This window comes from Labrus bergylta, chromosome 19 (assembly GCF_963930695.1).
Source record: "Labrus bergylta chromosome 19, fLabBer1.1, whole genome shotgun sequence".
Lineage (NCBI taxonomy): Eukaryota > Metazoa > Chordata > Actinopteri > Labriformes > Labridae > Labrus > Labrus bergylta.
Genome location: NC_089213.1, coordinates 10357773 through 10378917, shown reverse-complemented (window position 1 = coordinate 10378917; position 21145 = coordinate 10357773). Strand labels below are relative to the sequence as shown.

Here is a 21145-nt window from a genome sequence, read left to right as displayed (position 1 = left end):
AACATCGCCTTCTCAATCAGCCATGATGTTCCTGCCAGCGAACGTGTCTCGCACACACACACACACACATACAAACATACAACCCACATCCACTCTGCCATATACCTGTGAGGACATGTAAATTGAAACAACCCTTTTGACTCTTTGCTCCAACAAAAGAAGCTGTACTCCTTTAATTAAAGTCTTAATTTAACCTGAAACTGAGACTGAAATCATTTGGACCTAAACTTCCTACAATCCTAACTGTCCTCGTAAGAGTAGAGGGTCGCACCACGTCGGGAATTAGTCCTCACAAGTACAGCGAGATCAGGACACATAATCACACTGGCACACACACAGACACACACACAAGGCTCCAGTCAGGAGCTAAAAATAGCCGTTATTACTGTGAATCAGTATTGCCAGTGAAACAGCTTTGTGCATTGCCAGAGATCCAGATTTGACGCTTGGGTAGATTCAGAATTTACAAAAACACTGCACCACAACCTTTGAATACCAAGAGGGCCAGACATGTGAGGAATCTTTCATTGTATAAATCACCTGCAAGCAATGAGGAATTAGAGGAGAGAAAACACACATTGCATGAATAAAAGTGCACCTTTTTCACACCCTTTTACAGAGTTATTTGCATGTTTTGATACTGGTTATTTCAATATTTAAATCAAGAAAAAGGTGTGTTGTTAAACTCATATCACTTAGGTGCAGGGTAGTGCAAAAGAGCAGACTGAGGAAGAAGATATGATCATATTGCTCAAATGCCACAAAAAGTCTTTAATCCATCCAAATCACTTTTATCAATGATTAGACCAGAGGTCTTCTTCAGCTGATAATTTTGCTATTGATATTTGAAGAAAAAAATAGATAACTTTAATTTACAGTAAATACGAAAGAACTATGCAACTGTTGTTTCAGACCCAATTATTATCGCTGTCTTTGACATACAGCATTTTAATCAGAGCAGGACCCATTAATCGACCAGCCATAAATATCGGCCGATATCCAGTGACTAGAACTATCGACTAATTTGATAAACAGCAAATATGTGCCGATATATTACTAGTTTTATTCACCAGTCAAGTAGCATTTAGTTTTGAGTTTCATTGTATTACACTAGCAGAGGACGCTTTATGGATTACAACAAGTATTATCACTCTCCAGAGTGCGAAGGGTTAGGGTGGTGATGCAATCTCAACAGATTTCACAGATGTAAGAAAGATATCGGCCGATATATTTTTTTTTCTCCCCAACATCTGTATCGGCCCCATGCACAACATATCAGTCGGGCCCTAATTTAAAGATGAGCTGTTTTATTGTAAGCTTTGTAAAGATGATTCTGACAAATTAACCTGACGTTCCTTATAAGAAGAAAGACAAACAGTCCTTCTGGTGCAGAACAAATCTAATAGAGTGTTATTTGATTCACAACTTGGAAATATCTCGAGATGCTGTAGAAAAAAAAAAGAAGAATTAATCAGAAAAATGACATTGGGGTTAAAGTAAGCTCATACTAATTTGCATTCAAAACATGTTATATCATCCTGTTCCCATTTGGTTTTCAAAGCTATTAGAGATGCAAGATTCTCTGCAGAGTGAGTCAGTCACTCTCTAACCCAAAGACAGCCAAGTGTCCTAAATCACTGAGATGAGGTAGAGCCGTAAAAATCCCCAGACACCACTCTTCATTCTGTGATGCAGAACTCCTGACGGCCCAGGACAATGGCTTTAACACATAAATAGAATCACTTACTGAGCACCAGTTACTTGTTTAGAAAAATCAATTGCTTTTTTTATTATCTTGCTCTCATCCAAAATGAAAATGAAAGCTTATGATGCATTTCTGAGGTAAATCCTCTTCAACCCAATAAGCAGATGTCAAAATAAATGGGTGTTTTATTTGCCTCCTGTATCTGTGGATTGCTTTATTTTAGGAAAAACCTGAGTCATGTCTTAAAGTTTGTCTGTTTGCTCTTTAATTAAGATCCCCATTAGCTTCTGTGTTAAACAGCAGCTAGTCTTCCTGGGGTCCTCATGTGAAGGTCTGTTGAATCCATGAATGTAGGATATACAGCCAAAAAATGAAGGCAAATAAATGTTAATATTCCACATCCACATAACTCATCAAAAACATGCTACTTCATCCAGAAGAGGCAAAGAATAAGAGAACACATGTGCTACCATGTACAATACCAAGTCCTAAAAAGTTGTGATTGTGTAAAATGTAAATTAAAACTGAATGTGGTGATTTGCAAAAAAATTGAAATCCATATTGGATTGGAATTAGCACAAAGACAACATGTCAAATGATAAAACAGAGAACTTTCAGATGATTTGGAATATGATGTACCCCTTTCAAATTTGACACCAGCAACACAAACATCCCAGGAGTCTTTCTGGAGTAAAGATGGGGAGGGAATCACCCCTCTGTGAAAGACTGTGCTGGCAAATAGTGCTACACTTTAAGAATAATGTCTTTGGAGATAACATTGAAAAGAGTCTGGGGATTTCATTGTGTACATTACATATTATAATTCAAAGTTTGAGAGAGTCTAAAGAAATCTGTATGCAGGGGAAACAAGGCAGAAAGCCAATATTGGGTAGCAGATATCTTCGGGCCTTCGGATGGCACGGCATTAAAAATAGACATGTTTCTGTATAGTGGACATCACTGCATGGGCTCAGGAACTCTTGTAGATGCTGTTGTTTGTGAAAACAGTTCATGGCTGCATTCACAACTGGCTGAAACTCTACCATGCAAAGAGATACAGAGTGCTGTTAAAAGAAGAAGTGATGCAACAGAATGGCAAACATGACCCTGCCCAACTTTGTCTAATATTACATTCAAAATGGGCTTATGATTTCACATGTTTTCTTTGTGCAATCAAATACGATGTTTCAATGTTTTGCAAATCATCACACTCTCTTTTTATTTTCATTTGTGTATGTCCCAACATTTTAGGAGCTGTAGAAACTGAGTTTGTGCTTTAACAGAAAACACTGAAACATAACTGCTTACACACCGACTTCAAAGAAAAGCATAAACCTCACAATGCATGTGATTCAATTCCCTTTGTGGAGTGCGATTTTCCCACTCAGTCCCCCTGAGAATGTGAACAACAGTGTGTGAAACAAATTCTGTTCTAACAAGATTTAAACTGCAGAATAAAGCAATTACCATAATTTGTCAATAAAAGCCCATGATGCAAAATGACAACAGAAGGATGCAAATTGACTACAAAGAAGCGCAAAAAGGACCGCTTTCAGACTGGGTGTGTTGCTGCTAAGTTTGAGGAATGGGGAGCTTTATGCATTTCTGTGCCAAACTGAGGACTCATATATGTTTTCATATACTACACTCCTGAAAGTAGATCATTGGGGGGGTCAAAAGACAGGATATGATGTAAGAAAGTCACAACTGACTTAATGTTTACAATATATCCAGGACAGTGGGTGAAGCAGAGTCCAAACTTGTGACAGTCTTAGCCTCTCTATCTTTGTAATTCATTGTTATTTGGACATAGTCACAGTATCAATGAAGGAATGGAAAATAACATACTGGCAGAAAAGGGTATGAAACAGCTTCGGTATGTGCCCAAAGATCAAGCTGGTCATGTAATTGTCAGCACCCCCTCCTGCTTGCCTGCTGTGAATGTTTCTAAATAACACGCTGATTTCATGCAGGGAAGAGGCTGGCAGAAGTCAGGGTGAAAAATGTGACTGTTTCATCCAATTTCAGGACATTTTCCAGAGTATTGTGTATGTGTGGATACAGCAATTGTCTAATCATTTATCTATGACTAATCTATATTTACAGATTCTACATAAAAAATCAAGAATCGGTACACAGAGGGGCTGCATGGTGGTACAGTGCTTAGCGCTGTTGCCTCACAGCAGGAAGGTTCCTGGTTGGAGTCCCCGTCAGACAGGGTCTTTCTGTGTGGCGTTTGCATGTTCTCTTTGTGCATTCAAGTGTTCAATCTGGCTTCCTCCCACAGCCCAAAGACATACTCGTTAGGTTAATTGGTGACTCTGTAAATGGCCTTAGGTGTTAGTTCGAGCTTGCCCGGTTGATTGTCTTTATATGTCAACCCTGTGACTGACTGGTGACCAGTCCAGGGTGTACTCGCCCAATAACAGCAAGGATCGACTTCAGCGACCCATGTTACCAAACAGGATAACGGGTATAGATGATGGATGGATTGATGTACAGGGTTCTGGATTTTTGTAGCATGGGTCGAATTCTGGTTTCTGTTTGTAATACATTTATAGTCCAAGCTGTATTGAATAATTATGTTTCAGCAGGCTTTGATATGCCCAGAGAAAACCGTGTGAACAGCAAGGAAACAGTTGGAAGATCATCAGCGCTGATGAAATGCCAGCTCCCATTGATGGTATTCCAACAATGATGTATTGATCTCCATAAACAGATGTCTGCTTTTAAAATGTTTAACTTCTATTCCACTGCTGAACTGAGACACAAGGTGTTTAAGGTGTTTACGCTGCAGACGGAAACCCAACACTGAAAAAGAAGTCTTGCCTGAAAGTAATTTTCCACTGATCTCTAGCTTTACTGAAGGGGGAAAATCTCGCCTATCAGATGATGATGGACGATGATGGCTGATGGGTTTCAAGATTAATCTATAACAGAACAAGTTCTGTCTGTTAAACCTGACATCATCCATTTCAACACATGCCTCAAAACAAAAGGTGTTTGTTGCACAAATACAACATGCCATGGGATCATCGAAGTTCAAAAACAGGATGCCAGAACAGATCTAACATATTGGGAGCTTGGGGAGTGAGGTTAGGGTAGGGAGGCCAGTAAATTCTATGAGTGAATATCATTTGTGTGCTTGTTTATGTGATGGTACATTTTTCCTTACCTGCATTGTCTTGTGTTGTCGCTATCACCCTGTGGGGCACTCGAGGTGAAACCTTTAACCCTGCTCGGACCTGATAGAACCTGAGAGAGGACACACACAGAAGAGTTACACAACAGAACAGAATACATGTCTAAACTGTTATGTCCAAATGATCATGAGAAATCAAGCAATGCATTATGGGAATTGTACAACACACAGTCAGGTCTCTTTAACAAAGCTTAAGAAACAAAAGGCGAAATATGGCTCCATAACAACTTTCTTTTTTCATGGAAATAGCTCACGGCTGGATATGGATTCATGCTGTTTGTTTTAATGATACTATACTTGAACCCCAACTGTATCTTTGCGATGTAGAAAAATCTATGGTGTTAATGAAAAAAATACTTGAAATGTAGCTGGAATCCTAAGAGAGAGAGAATCCTGACTTTGAAAACATTTCAAAGATTTGAAGTTTTTTCTCAACACTTGATGAAGAATTTCAACTATACAAGTACACTGTCAAAACAATCTCAAATCTCAGCAAGTGTGTCTGTCTAGTTTGGACTAAGATAGCACATCTCTTTTCAAGTAAAATTTGCTTGCTTCATTGGCAGATACTTTTTACTCATTCTTTTTTGCTCTTTATATCTTTATAAAATGTTTTGTCTGGACTATTCAGATGACTGTGGCTTATAATAAGTTTAATGAAATACATTTAACCAAGGTTTGAGGTTTTACAGTGCAGTTGCATTAAGAAGTTGTTCAGTTTCAAATGAGAACAAAAGTTAGACGGATCATTAGCTTAATACCTGCTGGGTATTTTCTAAATACATCCCTAGAGATACCTACCTATGAACAAATGTAAATAAAAGTAAAGATTCAATGAGGCTACTTGTTTCAGAGAACTTGTAGAGCTGTATGACAAATAGAGGAACATGGTGGTAAAACTGAGTGGACTACAACAAGCATGTTGTAAACATTTCCATGGCTACTAAATGATTTCTGTTAACCATTTAAAATAATTTGTAATGTGAGAATCCTTCAGCAGCTCACTAGAAATACTTAACCTGAAATAAGCCCTGATATCTTCAGCCCTGAATGCAATAAGGTAAATAGTGTCTGATATGGACGTTTTTGGGGGACTGTCATCGTTGACATGACCGAGAACACATTTATGCCCTTAATATTTGAATTTTTACTCAGTGAGACCAGAATTGACCGTTGTGGGACTTCATGATGCTCTGTTTAAGCCTTGACTAGACAGGTTCTGTGTACAAACCTTTACACGTACAGTTTTTAGCTTCAGAAATGATCTTCATGACATGGATGAGAAGTTAATGATGTCATGTTCAACAAAATCATCCATGAACTAAATGTTTCTGAATTATTCAAGCATGGTGGACAAATGGGTTTAAATATTGAAAAAGACATAACAATGCACCTCTGTTAGAAGGCTGTGAAGTGTGATAACAGGTTAGTACTGGGCCTCCAATTTTAAAGAATTGGTGAATTTAAGGTAACAATAAAATAGGAGATAGATCTCCAATGGGAACTTTGTTTAATTAAGCTCAAAACTAAAACATAAATACAACAGAACAGGGTTGCTTAAAATGTAAATCATTATAAAGCAGTCCTACTGACTTAACGATTCTTTATGTAATATCCACTTGGCAGCAATTGGAAAACACGTCTTTCAAAAGGTCACTTTGACAGTTCAAGTCGACGCAGCTTTGTGTAAAAGCACATCTCAGCTCTCTTGGGACACATTGGCAGTCTGAGAGCCCAAAGTGTGGCTGTGAACACAGCCATCACATCAGTGTGTTAGTGACAACGCTCGGGAAGACGGAGGCTTGACACAGAGGAGCACGGAAAAGGTTTTGAGGGTCGATAAATAAGTAACAGCTGTTTACGGGATGAAATAGGTCAAGTCAATAGCCAGTAAGTGGTCAGGTGCTAATGCACTATCTCTCACAGGGGAGATTTATATATTTGTAGGATGAATGTTTAAATATAGTGCATTATCGTTTACTAGTAAAAGAGGCTAGAAGGCCCTTTTTTGTGTTTTCTTGATGCTACAGGACAATGGAACTTTAACTGAACAATTAAACTTGGATAAATAAAATTAAGAAAATGCAGCTGTGCTTTCATATGTGTATCTTAATCATTTAGTTGCTAATTTGCCCCCCACAGTGAAAAGCAAATGTGTCATGATTATTGCCAACGATCCTTTTGCAAATCAAATGCAGATTCAATCTGTATTTCTAATGCAATCAGTGAACAACAGCTGTGTTCTCCACAACACTGGTACTAGAATTTATATTGGTTTAAGTGCTGCTTGGTGTTAAGATGCATACTGTAGGTCCTGGTAACTGAACTGTTCTTCCACAGGGCTGCATTTTTACTAAGGGATACACGTATATATGGTGTTCACATCAGATATCGGCTGCTATCTGAAGCACTGCGGACACCAATAAAAACAGACAGACTACAGTGCACTCAGCTGAGGGGATTACCATCATAAAGCTTGAGCCCATCCCATTTACAGAGGAAAAATCACTTTGATAAAGCCGGTGTTTCAGCAAATCAGCGGGCCACCCGGTGAGAGGTTTTAATCTTCTTGCAGACACATCTCTGCAGAACACACATGACCCTTTTTCTGTCCTTACATTTTTGGCTGAACTGGAGAGGTAAACAATGTTGTATCTGACCTTTTACCCAGACTGATTATTCCTCTTATTGGTGCAGCCAAATGAAATATAAATCTGCCTTTAAAAACATCTGTTTGTGCCTCCTCAATCAACATTTTGAATAATGTTCCTTAAGACTGTACGGGTTTTGCAAAACTTCGAATGTGTTCTAATAATTTCTTATCTTTTTAATCTTTTACTCTTACTTCTGTTGTGTGTTTTTTTACACGGATCTTGTGCAATCTAGGAAATGTGCAATATGTTGTTCCTGTTTTACATTGGTATATGTGCTTCTCTGTTTACATATTGTACTTGTTGTTTGTTTCTATTTTTTATTGGCATCTATTTATAAATGATGTGGTGGCGGCAGTAAAATTTGTGCAATACTGGAGTCCAAGGCAAATCTCTCCATGGGGCAAATGAGAAGTATTGTATCATGTTGCGTTGTATTACATCATATGATGCAGAAAAGTATCTTGTCTTGCCATGTTGTATTGTATAGTACCGTGTCATATCGTATCACAGCATGTTGTATTGCATCGTCTCATATCATATCTTGTCATATCATTATAATGTCGTATCATATCGTATCGCATCGTAATATGTTGTAATCGTATCACATCATAGTAGCTACTGAAATCTGGAAGAACCATCCTTTAGCAATTATCACTCTTTATCACCACATAAGTCAGCTGCTGCTTCACTGACTTCTGTTGAACAGCAAACTTAAAACTACTTAAAAGAGCTATTTAGGTTTTTGTCACTTTTGGCGCCCCAATGGACAAAGTGTACGTTTTTATCACTTTGCTGTTCTCTTTCTGTACATTTGTTGGAAGAGTATTCTAACAAAATGATCATCTGTCTTTACGAACACACACAATGATTCTTGGATAATTTCTCAAAAAGGCTGTTTTGACAGTGTGCTTTAGTGACACCTACCCTGCAGCAGGGGTTGCAGGCTCATAGAATAACTAAATACAAATACTCAGTCTTGTTGGTGATTGTCCTGTTTGCTTCTGTAAATCATAGAGGCATCAGTATTAAGTATTCAGTCTGTTTCATTAACAGCTAAAAACTCCTCACAGGAGCTTAAATATCCATTGTCAAAATATATCATTTAAAATTCATTCAATATCATTTTGTTGGATTGATGTGGATGGCACGTACGTTGAACCCATCCTGAATAGCAATACACAATTAAATCAGACATTATGTCATTGCAAACATTGTCAGGGGATGATGGACACCTGATGAGGTTCAGGTGAGACTTGTAACCTTTTTCTAGCTGTAGTGAATCCTGTAAACACAACAGGCCAGTCTTTGTCACACTAAATTAAAACCAGTGTTGTGGGAACATCTCTTTACAAGATAATTTACATTGTACTTTCTTTATTTCAAAATCCCCATCCATCTGTTTCTACATTTTCATTTGGCAGTGCATGTGTTTAGCATTTCCACTATGCTTAAATCAGTTGATAAAACTCTTAAAATAATGGCAAAAGCAATCTGTTGTGAACTTACCCGTACTTGAATAGCAAAGGCAACGTCTCATATTATAGGTATACTGTGTCACTTAAAGCTTCAAACTTATTGACCAAATCTTGTTTTAGTAAATGTAATCTTTTTTGTTCTTCATGTGTGAATATGTTCATGCTGAGTGTCCATCTGTGTAACTGAGCAATAGAAACAAACATCATGTGATCTCTGCAGAGTGTTGCTTACCCTCTTTGAAAGAGATCCACATTGTGAAACTTGTGCAGCTCTACAGAAAACTCCAGTGTTCCCTGTACTTCAGACATGATATAATCCCACTCATCACCTGTCAAAAGAGAAGACATTCAGTAAATACGACATATCAGACGAATTAGGCGGATAATACAAATTATGACATTTAAAATCTTGCTCACACAGTTATTTTTTTCTGTTTGCTGAGGCGATGAGAAATGTACAGTCCAGTGAGGAGCTTGGATTCCAAGACATGTGACTATAGCCATCACATCATACATCACTGTTTAGGTAGATGTTAGAAATACAAACAATTCAAACAACCAGAGGCGCTGCAGACCAATAGGGGACCCCTTAGGGCTCACAAACCATAAACCAAAGCCATGTGCAAAGTTTGCAACGACAGTAGGAAACCTCCCTAAGGGGGCCCCATCTGACAGCACTCACTCTCATTGCCCTGCTAACCGTTGCATGAATTATTGCTGTAAAAGTTTTTCAATGAAAGAGTACAGTGAAAAAAACAAGAGGAATTATCTGTCAACATTAACAGACAAAAATTAGACATGAAATAAAGTGGAAGAGGAGTAAATGTCGGGACACTGGCAGACATGATGGAGATGAACGATGGTTGGAGGATCCCCAATTGATTTTTGCCCAGGGCCCCAACAGACTCTAGAATCGCCTCTGCAAACACCACTCTATAATCTAAGTATTTTTAAGTAAAAACACTGATGTGTGCATCCCTGTCATCCCTTTGGCATTATAACCGGTGTCTGATTAACTGTATAGCTCTGCTGCTTTGATGCATTGTGCTTCAATTAAATGTCAATTCGATTCAAATCAATAATTTCATCATCTCTGTTCCTTCCGTTCCTTTATAGCTCCGGTGAGAATCTTTCATTCTTCTTTATATATTTGTTCTGTACATGTTATGTAGCGTTGTTGACCAGAATTTCCTCCTGCTTTTTATTTTTTAAAAACCAGATTTAATACTCTTTGAATCTTTGATGTGGAAAACCAGAGGCTATTTCTGCAGTGTGCTTTAATCGCCTCGCCTGACACCTTCCCAGCAGCAGCAGCAGCAGCAGCCGCTTCAGGCATTACAATTATTGTATAGAAATACTTCATCTTAATTCTGATGATCTCATTTGCTTTTGCTGCATCAATATAAAAACAGTCTGTTTCATATCCAGTGGGACATTCCTCACAGAAGCTTTTAGTTAGATGTGTTTTCTTATGTTTAAAACTTAAGGTCTTATATATCCAATCTGTTCTTCATTGTTTTAGGGACTCCAATACTCCTTATCCCTTTTGTCAAACTACATCTCTTCTAGTTTTTGATGTAGTTTTTACTTCTAATTCCAGAGTTGACATCTTTTTTAATCACCTTTGGTCACATAAAAATAGAGGCCTTGTAATTGTTAAGAGACAGTCCCTGATAATATGTGGATAATGGTAGATGGACTTAGGCTTGTATAGCAAGTTTCTAGTCATCTGATTACTCAAAGCACTTTTACACCGCATGTCACAGCTACCCATTTTCACACTGCTGTAAGAAGCTGCTGTGTAAAGTGTCCATCAGCAGAAACTAATTCCATTCAAACATGCATACACCACTAATGAAGCAGCTTGGGGTTAAGTGTCTTGCCCTAGGATACATTGTACATGTGGCTGCAGGAGCTGGGGATTGAACCCCCAACCTTCCAGGTGAGAGACGACCAACTCTACCAACTGAGCCACAGCTGTACAGAGGGATGTCCAGGGATGGACTGCCCAAACTTTGCAAATAAATGTATTTTTGTAAGTAAGATGATGTGCAGGAGTTGACTTGCAATCTTTATAAAATGACTTTGGACATGCATCTCCTTTTTAGCTCCAAAATAATTAAGCTAAGCAGATTCACATGTTGCCACTCTGACTTACTCTTCAAGCTTAAAACATATACGTGAATCTTAGGTCTGTATGATTCTTTAATGTTAATAATTTAAGTTGCTATGTCAAAAAAGTCTGATAGCTCTTGCCTACGTATATCAAATCAATTGACGGAGATCTTAACCGGAAAAAGATGCAATTATTAGCCTTCAGGATTTGTGGCTCAACACGTGCTTTACGGTACCGACCAAACCTAAAATGACTGTATCAGATAATTGGAAATTGAGGTCCCATGTATTATGCTGTGTTCAGCAAATTGAAGTGTTGAAATAAAGTTGTATTCACACCCATATAAGGATTAACAGCAATTAAAGCTCACTGTTTTCCCTGCATATCCAAACCATCTCACTTAAAATCCACTTTTTGCTTTAAATCCACAATGCCTGCAGTGTTATTAAAAACAGAGACATGGACTGCATACCCTGCAGAGTTCAGTGATAGTGCCATGGCAGCTGAAACACATGAAAAACTGAGCTGCCACTAAGCAACAGGAGATGAAACACTGACAGTGTTTACGGCAAAGTGTATCAAATAACCCCTCATTGAATGCTTTGAAATACAACCCTTGCTTGTGTGCAATGCTCGGTTAGAGGTCCTGTAAATGTTGCATAAACTGACACAGAGAATCAGTAGAGGATGCACACAAGTGACAAAACAGAAACAAAGTCATCGCTGTATTATAAACTTTAAGAGCTGCATCATCCCTGGTGCATTATGTCTTTGGCTTAGCTGCCTTAAAAGCTATCTCAGTGCACTTTCCTTAAGCAGTTAAGATTTATCCAGCCCGGCTGGTTTTATTACACCAGAGCCCAGACACTGGGGTACTGGGAGACATTAATTTGCTGCAACTAAAATGCAAAAAATCCTCCTAATTAAAGTTTATTTCAGTTCACAGATATTCTGTGAAAACCCCTGATCTTTCTACCATGGCCAACAAAAAGTGGCAGCTTTAATCTTTATGTTTCTTTATCAGCAGTTGACCGTTTGCTGGCTCATCCCTGCTTCATTAGCTGCTGTGGCCATGCCTTTTAAGTTGAGCATTCTTGCATAAAAGATTTGTTATCATAAAAGTATAAGAAAACATTAAAATTCATACAATTTTCAGAAACAGAGCTCCTTCATTTCAAATAGGATGTCAAAGCTGGAATGCTTCTATTTTGGGCCAGAAATTAGGATTTACGAGTAGCCTATGTTTGTGAATCAGCAGCCAGCTAGGTAGTTAAGCTAACAAATAACAAATGGTTGGAAACTGAGACTTCTATTGATGTTGATGTCTAAAAATAGACTCAAGAATCCTGGAAAATGAGTTTTAATGGTGCTTGACAAGTTATTATAGACAGGGGTAGTGAAAAAACATGAATACCTCTAATGACAGCAGTCTCTAGTATGTTTGTGAATCAGCTAGCTAGCTAATTTGGCTTGGTGTTTTCAGTGAACGGTTGAAAACACTGTCTCCTCATTTGATGTTGATGTTTTTTTTTTTAAAGATTTATTTTTGGCCATTTTGTGCCTTTATTGGAGAGATGGGACAGTGGATAAAGTCAGAAATCAGTGAGAAAGAGAGTAGGGAATGACATGCGGGAAAGAAGCCAGAGGTCGGATTTGATCCTGGGCCGCCTGCTTGGAGGACTACAGCCTCCATACATGGGGCGCGCGCTCGAACCACTGCACCACCAGCACCCCTATGTTGATGTTTTAAAGCTGACTTGAGAATCTTGTAAAAGATGAGAGACAATTGTATGGTGCTTGACACATTTCTATGATATTATGCAATAAAATGTATTGTTAGTTGGTGAGTTAATCCTATGGTGAACTCAGTGTCACACTTATTGTGCCTCATACAACTCTTTGGCTGCCTAGCTTATACAACTTGAAAAATAAAGGATTTTGAGGATGACCTTGAAGACTAACAGACACATTTGCCAAATGACAGGGTATCCTAGGTAACATTGTTAAAGTGTTTTACCTCTCAAACTGATGTAGATATCAAACAATGAGCTTAATGCTTTATCATTGCTGTAGCTAGTAATGTTTTTGCGATGGATATGCTGAAAATGTCATCTTGTGTCAAAGCAGATAATCACACTGCTTCTGTATTCCTTTTGCTACGCTGTGCATTTTGTTTTTGAAAACCTGGAAGAATATGCATCCGTCCATCCTTTTTGAAGTTGGCTACCTCCAATGCTTACTTATGTCCTATTTTTTATATTATTGAGAGAAACTCAACAATAATCCACTAAGAGAAGCCCTTGCAACAGTGGCAATGAATAGCCTAACTTATCTTAAATATGTGAAAACCTGAAGCAGACCTAGCCTCATTGGTGAATAGACATCTGCCATGACTGGATGAGCTAGAAAAGTGAGTTTGAGGGTAAAGGTAAATCTATGCAGCAAAAAATATATATTGATTCTAATTCAGTAACCTTGAGTGAATGATAAGGTTAAATAACTTTGGTAAGGGACTTTCTAATAGTGATGTAAAAAAAAAAGTATATACATAAATACTAGATTAATCTACAGTCGGTTCCAATTTGTCACTTTATGAGCAGAGGATTCACAGTCCCTTCCCGACAGCTCAATTTCATTAGTGCAAATAGGGCGAGTATAAGGTGTCTTTTTCAATTGGCAGGAAACCAGTCTCGTTCACCTCACTTATGCTGAGAAAATGAATTATAAATATCTTTGCCAAGTCTGAACATAGGAGGAATAGTACACCTTTAGTAAGACTTGAACCTATATGCTTCCAATAGCAGCAGTCTGTGAGAGAACATTGTTTAAACACACATCAACATTAGGACCAGCAGCAGTACAATCAACAGCCCTGAGAAAGTCAGTTACCCTTTTGTATAGTATTGCATTGACTTCTCTGTTCTGCCACAATAGATGAAATATTAGGCAACAGTGTTTTCCTCTTTTTGTGACTCTACATGCCATATTGACCAACTTGTCACACGTAAAAGTAATATTTAATGTGTCAGGGTGAGAACAGAGAAAAGCAGTCGTGCTGTGTCATGAGTGTATTAAAGGTTCATTTGATGTGAGAGTGTTAGTCAGTGCAGTTTGTACAGCGTGTCCTTTCTTCAGTGTTGCTAGAGCTAGCTAAAGCTGCTTCATTGTTTCCCTAATCCAAGCCCACATCCTACTTATCTGTTCTCTGCTGTCTTTAGAAGCTGATCACTTCTCCAGCTATCTTAGTGGAGACTTAACTCTTTTAAACATTTTTTATTTTTATTAAATCAAGGCTTGATATGCTTTCTTTCCTACCTAAACATCCACTATATGTCGGGGTGTTAGAGATACCAGATACTAGCAAGCAAAATCCTGCACACTGTCTAAATTGCACAAAAACATTGCCAGCGTATATTTGTGCAATTTTAACAGTGCCTTCTCTTTCTTCCACTCATGGTCGCTTTTCAATAAATTTGTAAAGTTTCCATTAAAGATTTGGTATCATTTGGGGAGCTGGTGGCCGAGTAGTTAGTTTGCACACCACATACACGTACAGAGGCTATTGTCCCAGGTTTGGATCCGACATGTGGCTACTTTCTTGCATGTCATCTCCACACTCTCTTTGACTCTATCCACTGCCCTGTCTCCAATAAAGGTTCAAAAAGCCCCAAGATAATTAAAGTAATGATAAAGATTTGGTACTTTTAAATACTATAGATCAGTGTGGTTCTCAACCGGTGGGTCTGGACCCAAAAGTGGGTTGCGTAGCCGTGTTCAGCGGGATGCGAATGTGTGCCTGGGGAAGAAAATGGTGTCAAAAACTTTAAGAAGCACTTCAACAGTGGCTCAAACAGCACTCTTTTTAAAAAAATAAATCTGATTGGTTGAAAAATATCAGAAAATTGGGTCGCATAAAGCAGTTTGTAGCTGGTCCTGAGGCCAGTTGAGAACCACTGCTATAGATTATTGAAAGAATTGAGATTGTATTGATTCAAAGACAATTGGTTTTAAAATGTATCAAAAAGTATTGAAATGTTCAGAATTTTGACTACTTTACTATATCTTGAACACATGGACATTATATTTACTTATTGTCAGCTTCTGCTGAAAATCCATCAATAAGTTGATCTATTCAAAGCCTGGACTTAAACCCACGCTGACAGCTTCGAAGGCACACAGCTGTCATTCATCTAAAGAGGAAATATCGTGTTTAATGACAATGACAGCAATGATCATGCTAATAAAGGACAAAGATGAAACTATTCCTGAAGTGCAGCTAAATACTTCAGGTTACTTATATTTTAATAAATTATAACCAATCTCATGAAAAGACCCCAACATTGTGCTTTCCTTCTTAATTCTTCTTAAAAAAAGTCAGGTCATAGATATTTTAATAAAGATGTAGTTATATAAAATCGCTCATGTCTGGATTTTTTTTTTTAAAGCTAAGGCTTCTTAAACAACATTTTTGTTTTTGCATCGGGACTTAACAGAACAAAATCTTAATTATTGGAAGTCTATTCCCAACAGGAACTCACAAAGACGTTTTCTGTCTCCAGAATCTAGAAGGCCTTTTTCTGGACTAGTATTTGGACCCCACCAGGATTTTAAGAAGTTTAGAGACTGAATTCAGGCAACCGTGATGGCAAATTTACAGCCGTAACACTTGTATGCCTGTATGTTTTTCTGAGTGTGTTGAGCATTGTAATATTCCTGGAAATTTCTGGGAGAAACAACCCTGAAATAATTAAAAGACGCAATAGAGCAAAGGTCAGAGTTAAAGCTGATCTATGAGTTGACTTTAGAGGCATATCCTTATAATACACGCCCCATAAAGATACAATCCACCATGCTAACCGATAAGATGTGTTTGTTTGGCTGCACTGTAAAGCACACCAGCTGCTGTGTTGTTTTATGTCTGACAAGGTAGCTGCTAAAGGAGTGTTTGCTTTCCCACAGAGACTCTAACAAGCTTTATTTAACTGCACGAGGATACCATAAGGGTCGCTAAATCAATGAGAAAAGAGCTTTGCATCTTTAAATATCATCTGGCTCTGAAACATCTCACAGGGATTGTAAGGTGCCCTTTCTTAAACCCTCACTTGGACAAAGACATTTTTCTGTAAAGGGATCAATACGTCGAATACCTTTTCTGCAGAACTAAAACTGGATCCTGACTCGGATCTTTCCAAACTCCAAAGCAGTTTTTGACGGTGGCTCAGTCATTTTGTCATGTATGCTGTGGTGCTTCCTGTTGTTTCATTGTATCACAGTATGTGTCTTATATTCTTGTCTGGGTTATTGTTGATCCTTTGTGTGTTTGTTGTTGACATTTAAGTATGTTTAAAGGCCCACCAATGGAAAAGGCTTTACAAATCAGCTTATAGGCTTCAAATTATGCAATGTATGGCATCAAATACATCCATCACTGTCCCTTAAAAACAAATATCTATGAAGCTGTAGCTGTCTTTATTTCTGATATTGGAGCTCTATCCCTCAATTTCTAAGCGTGTGCTTGGCATTAAAGACAAGTCAAGGGAATTAGTATTTAAATATCCCAAAGTCCCAACTCACAATTTGCCTCAGGGTTCTTTACAATCAGTACAGCAAATGACACCATTAATAAAACCCCTTTAAACAAAGAAACATTTAAAAATGCCAACAAAATATGTTAAATCAGTTTGCCTTGCACCCTGTTCTCAGTGTTGTTGTTACAGTTAAAATGCATGTGCCCTGATAGCTGCACAGTTCTGCCTCCACTTACAGATCTGCACAACCTGTAGCAAAGCTGATGTTTATCTCTGCTGCTTGTGCACTTTTACTGCTATCTATTCCTGCATTTTCTACTTGCTGCGAATCATTAAACACTAATCATTACAAAACAGCCGTCTGCTGTCTTATTACTATTTAATGCAGGCCACCACACGCTGGCTTTGTTGGAGGTCTACAGTACACTGGTAACAACAGTAATTCCTCCACCTTAAAGTGCAAAATAAGATAAAAACTTAAACTCTTGGCTGCGTTCAAGCTGCTGCTTCTGTTAGCGTCAGCTCAGTTGGGAATGCCGACTGACAACTCCCATCTCGTTTTAAGGGGAGGATGAGGAGGTGTTCATAGTGACTGAATGTATAATGAGCAGATTTTGCTGGTCATGTCTGCGTAGGTGTGATTGTAACACAGAGAGTCATTATGTGCCACATCTGGAAAAGGCTGTGGGTGCGGGTGTGTGTGCTGCAAATTAATCTCAACCATTATTCCATTCATTAACATTCAACTCCCTCTGCAGAACACCAAAACAGACAAAGGGACCATCACCACACAGCGATATGTGACAAAAGACCAATGAGTCACAGCAGCTTTGTCCAAGAAAGAAAAGGAGAAATAAATCAAACAATGTGAATTTCTGGCCTCATGTTTTGGAGTATTTTATTAAGATTTCAATTAAAGTGCATCTGGTATCCACACTCTGGACATGTAGAGACAGAGAGTCCTTAACAGGAAAGCCCTGATCCAGCAATCATGTGATGCTATAATCTGGTGTTTGCTAAAACCTTCCATAGAGCTGTATTAGGCTCTTTGTTGTTAAAATTACTGTTCTAAATCCCTGCAAAATGCAAAAGAAGGAACCAAGTGGCCTGAGTTATCACGTTAAATGAGTCAGTTATGACTTTGAGAGGGTGCGATGAGTGTCCTTGATATCTCCAAATGAGATTCTTTTGATCAAAGAGCCGAGTCTGCACAAAAAAAAAAAGAGGCAGATAAAGTCACCAGCTGGAAAATCCTTAATTCACTCCCACTTTGTACTTTGTAGTGTTTGGAGGGCTCTTAGAGCATGCACGGAATCTACAGTCAAGATCATAATAACGCATTCGGCTACATTTTGCACTCGTAATTTTGTGACTCCTGATATGCAAATGTGTGTAAGCCATGCAAACAAAAGTGAGTGTGCTCCTCAGGAATAGGTCAAAGAAGGGAAGATGTTTCATCTTGCAGCTTTGGAACAACACAGTCATGACCCCTGGAGTGGTCTTGTGGTTTCAGATGTTTACATCAGTCACATGAGGGGCGAACTCATGCTGCATCAGAGCATGAACAGCTGATTAACTTTAATCTAGTTAACCTGGCATTCTTGTCAACTCCTACCTAATGTTTTTTTTTTTCACAGAGTAAATCCTGCTATGTTTTCATTTTGGAAGTGGGATCTTTGCTTTGTTCGTTGTTGGACCGCAGTGTGGGACAATTTCAGACATCATGAGTGAAAAACTGATAATCATCAGTACACACTGCACTGTGGGGCAGCTTTGGTAAACAATCCAATAGCAGCGTTGTTTGTCAAATCAAAATCTAATTAATTCTGTTAGACCATCTAAACAAACCAGCTTAATGAATATTTCAAGGCATAATTGTGCTATAAATAATATTTATTTTTGCTTTGTTAACTTAGCATTGTGTTGTCAGCTCTATTTACACAAGGACACATGACCAATGACCACCACCATGTGAGACAAAGACCCTCAGCTGCCCAATAGAAGAAGGCTACGCTGTATAGATTATTCTTAAAGACTAATTTGATTTAATTTTCCCTTAAAATCCCTCCTCATTCAGCCTAGCATCTCTGTCACCGGCAAGCAGTCTACGGTATAGCAGCTTTCTCTCCTTTAATGTCAAACAGCGAGCTTTTACAATCCTCTCATGTCCACGCACATGCACACATTCACACAACGAGCATCCCGTAAAGCACAAGCAGCAGGGTGTCACATTCTAAGAATCAAAACAGTCTCACCTTAGCAGTGATGTAGAATAATATCTGCAAAGGGTTCGGTTCCAGCCTTCACTCAGTAAATCGCAATGTTTATATCAGCGCTTCTCCGGCTGCTGCTGCTGTTGCCATGGTTATTCATCCAGACCCTGTATGTTCTGCAGTCTCCCCCTCTCTCTCTCTCGCTCTCCCTCTCTCTCTATTCTTTCCCTATGTCTCTCTCTCTCTCTCTCTCTCCTGAATTCAATTTGGGAAAGTGCAGCAGTGTCTGTCGCGGAATCTTGCCGTGTGTTTCTCCTCCAGGTCCGCCACGCGTTTTTTTTGTTTTTTTTTGCGCACAATACGCAAAAGACAGTGGCTATAAATTCATCAGGCGAACATTAATTATATCCAGCAGCCAGTCACTGTGTGTGTATGTGCCCTGTCTGCTTCTGCTGCACTATAGTATGTGCGTCCACCGCGCGAGCTGACGTCAGAGCCGCCCTCTAAAAGCTGAAGTGAACCGTAAAGACGATTATTATAATGGAAATTTAAAAAAAACAAGAGTACTTTGAACAAAACAGTGATGCAGTAAAAACCCGAGAATGGCAAGTGAGTTTCAGGACATGCCAGTGAGATGCAAAAAATATAGTAAAAACATACTTCCATTTTTTTAAAAGTCATATTTAGAGAGTTTGTCAAAGCAAAAAAATAATAATAATAATCATTGCCCCCCCTGTTTTTACTTACTGTTTTTGTCTAAATCTCCCTGGTTTAAAGATAATTATTGTAGGCTGGTGGACTGTTAAGATCCACAGCCTATAATTGAAAATGTAAGCTATTTAATATAAAATTGCTAAGTGAACACAATGACAAGTTTTTATCCAGTGCAAATACATTTGAAAAAGTCTTGTTGCCAGTTTCATTAAGTGTAGCCCGAGTATTTACAACATTAAGATGAGCCCAGTGGGACCAGAAACTAAAAAAAAGAAAATGAATGGCCTATAGATCCTGGGTGCACATTTCAGGGGAAGTAGACCTCGTAATTATGAATAATATTAACAAGATATTGAGATCAATACTGTTGACTTCATAACCTCCTCCAATCAACAAGCAAACAAGTGCAAGTGACCTTATCTCTGCTTCAAACTCTTAATATGCCTCTTTAATTGCAGCTTATTTAAATAATCCGTTTACAGTGAAATAACTGTTTATTCGTCAATTCCTTGACTGCACAATAACTGCTGATTTATTAATTTTATGTGCAACAACAACCTATTAATCTACGTACTTCTGTGCAATAATCACTTTTTTTATTTTTTCACTTAGTTGCTTATTTATTTACTCATCTACTGAGAAACGGTGAGTCTACTTATCCATTCACTTCATTTGTATTTATTAATTTACTTAGGCTGCTAGGCTGACCGTTTTATTTCAACAATTATCATTCCTTTGAATCCAGCGAAACTCGATGTTTGTTTTCTGATGCACACAGATAAAGATATATCTAAATATAAATTATTAAATGTTTATATCCACTTATTTTTAACCATATTTTTCAGGTGTCAGTTTTTGGTTTATTTGCATACAATAACAACAAAGTGCTTAACTGTCTATCATCCATCCATCCATTTATCCATCCATCCATCTACTGACAAAACTGACCAAATGCCAGCCCTTACAATCAGGCCATTTGTACAGAACACACAGAGTCCTTTTGAGGCCACTCCCACCAAACACATGAACGCACTCTGCTCCTGTCACAGTAGAAGGAAGGATTAAAAGAGTTTTGGTGAGAGACATAGTACTAATCCAATACACTTTACTGTATATGAAACAAAACAAATCTGAAATTCAGTGCATACCTCCTCACAGGACGCTTGTATGTGTTCAAAATATTGTTTTTGTACACAGCCTTGATTCTGTAAATTGGCCACAAATACAGTGACATTGTGAAAGCTACATAACATGATTCCACCCATTAGCATCGAGAAGTGTTTGTGATACCTCTGCTTGTTCTGTTTATTATTTGCGCACAATTTTGCTCTATTTTTGTCTCCAACCGCGCATAAGGAAATGTTTGGCAGCTAGACAGCAGGGCTAGATTTGTTCATTACAAAGTTACTAAGTTTGTATGTCTTTTGAAGCTGCATGGGCATGCAGTATACAAGTTGTTGTTCATAGATTTTGTTTTTGCTTACATCAGCTGCCCACTGCAAGAAACAATGGAGACGAGGATAACAGAACCAAAACCA

The 21145-nt window shown here is 38.3% G+C and overlaps 1 protein-coding gene across 1 annotated transcript in view; it reads right to left on the bottom strand.

The window, feature by feature from the left end:
• The window catches only part of fam135b (family with sequence similarity 135 member B), a 56063-nt gene extending 36494 nt beyond the window's left edge, over window positions 1-19569 (bottom strand). The window contains exons 1-3 of the mRNA XM_065948259.1: window positions 18936-19569; window positions 9269-9365; window positions 4881-4960 (exon numbers count right to left, since the gene is read on the bottom strand). Coding sequence (XP_065804331.1) covers window positions 4881-4960; window positions 9269-9345 — 157 coding nt within the window. The 5' untranslated portion in view covers window positions 9346-9365; window positions 18936-19569. The remainder of the gene's footprint in view (window positions 1-4880; window positions 4961-9268; window positions 9366-18935) is intronic.
• Between the last annotated feature and the right edge of the window lie 1576 nt (window positions 19570-21145).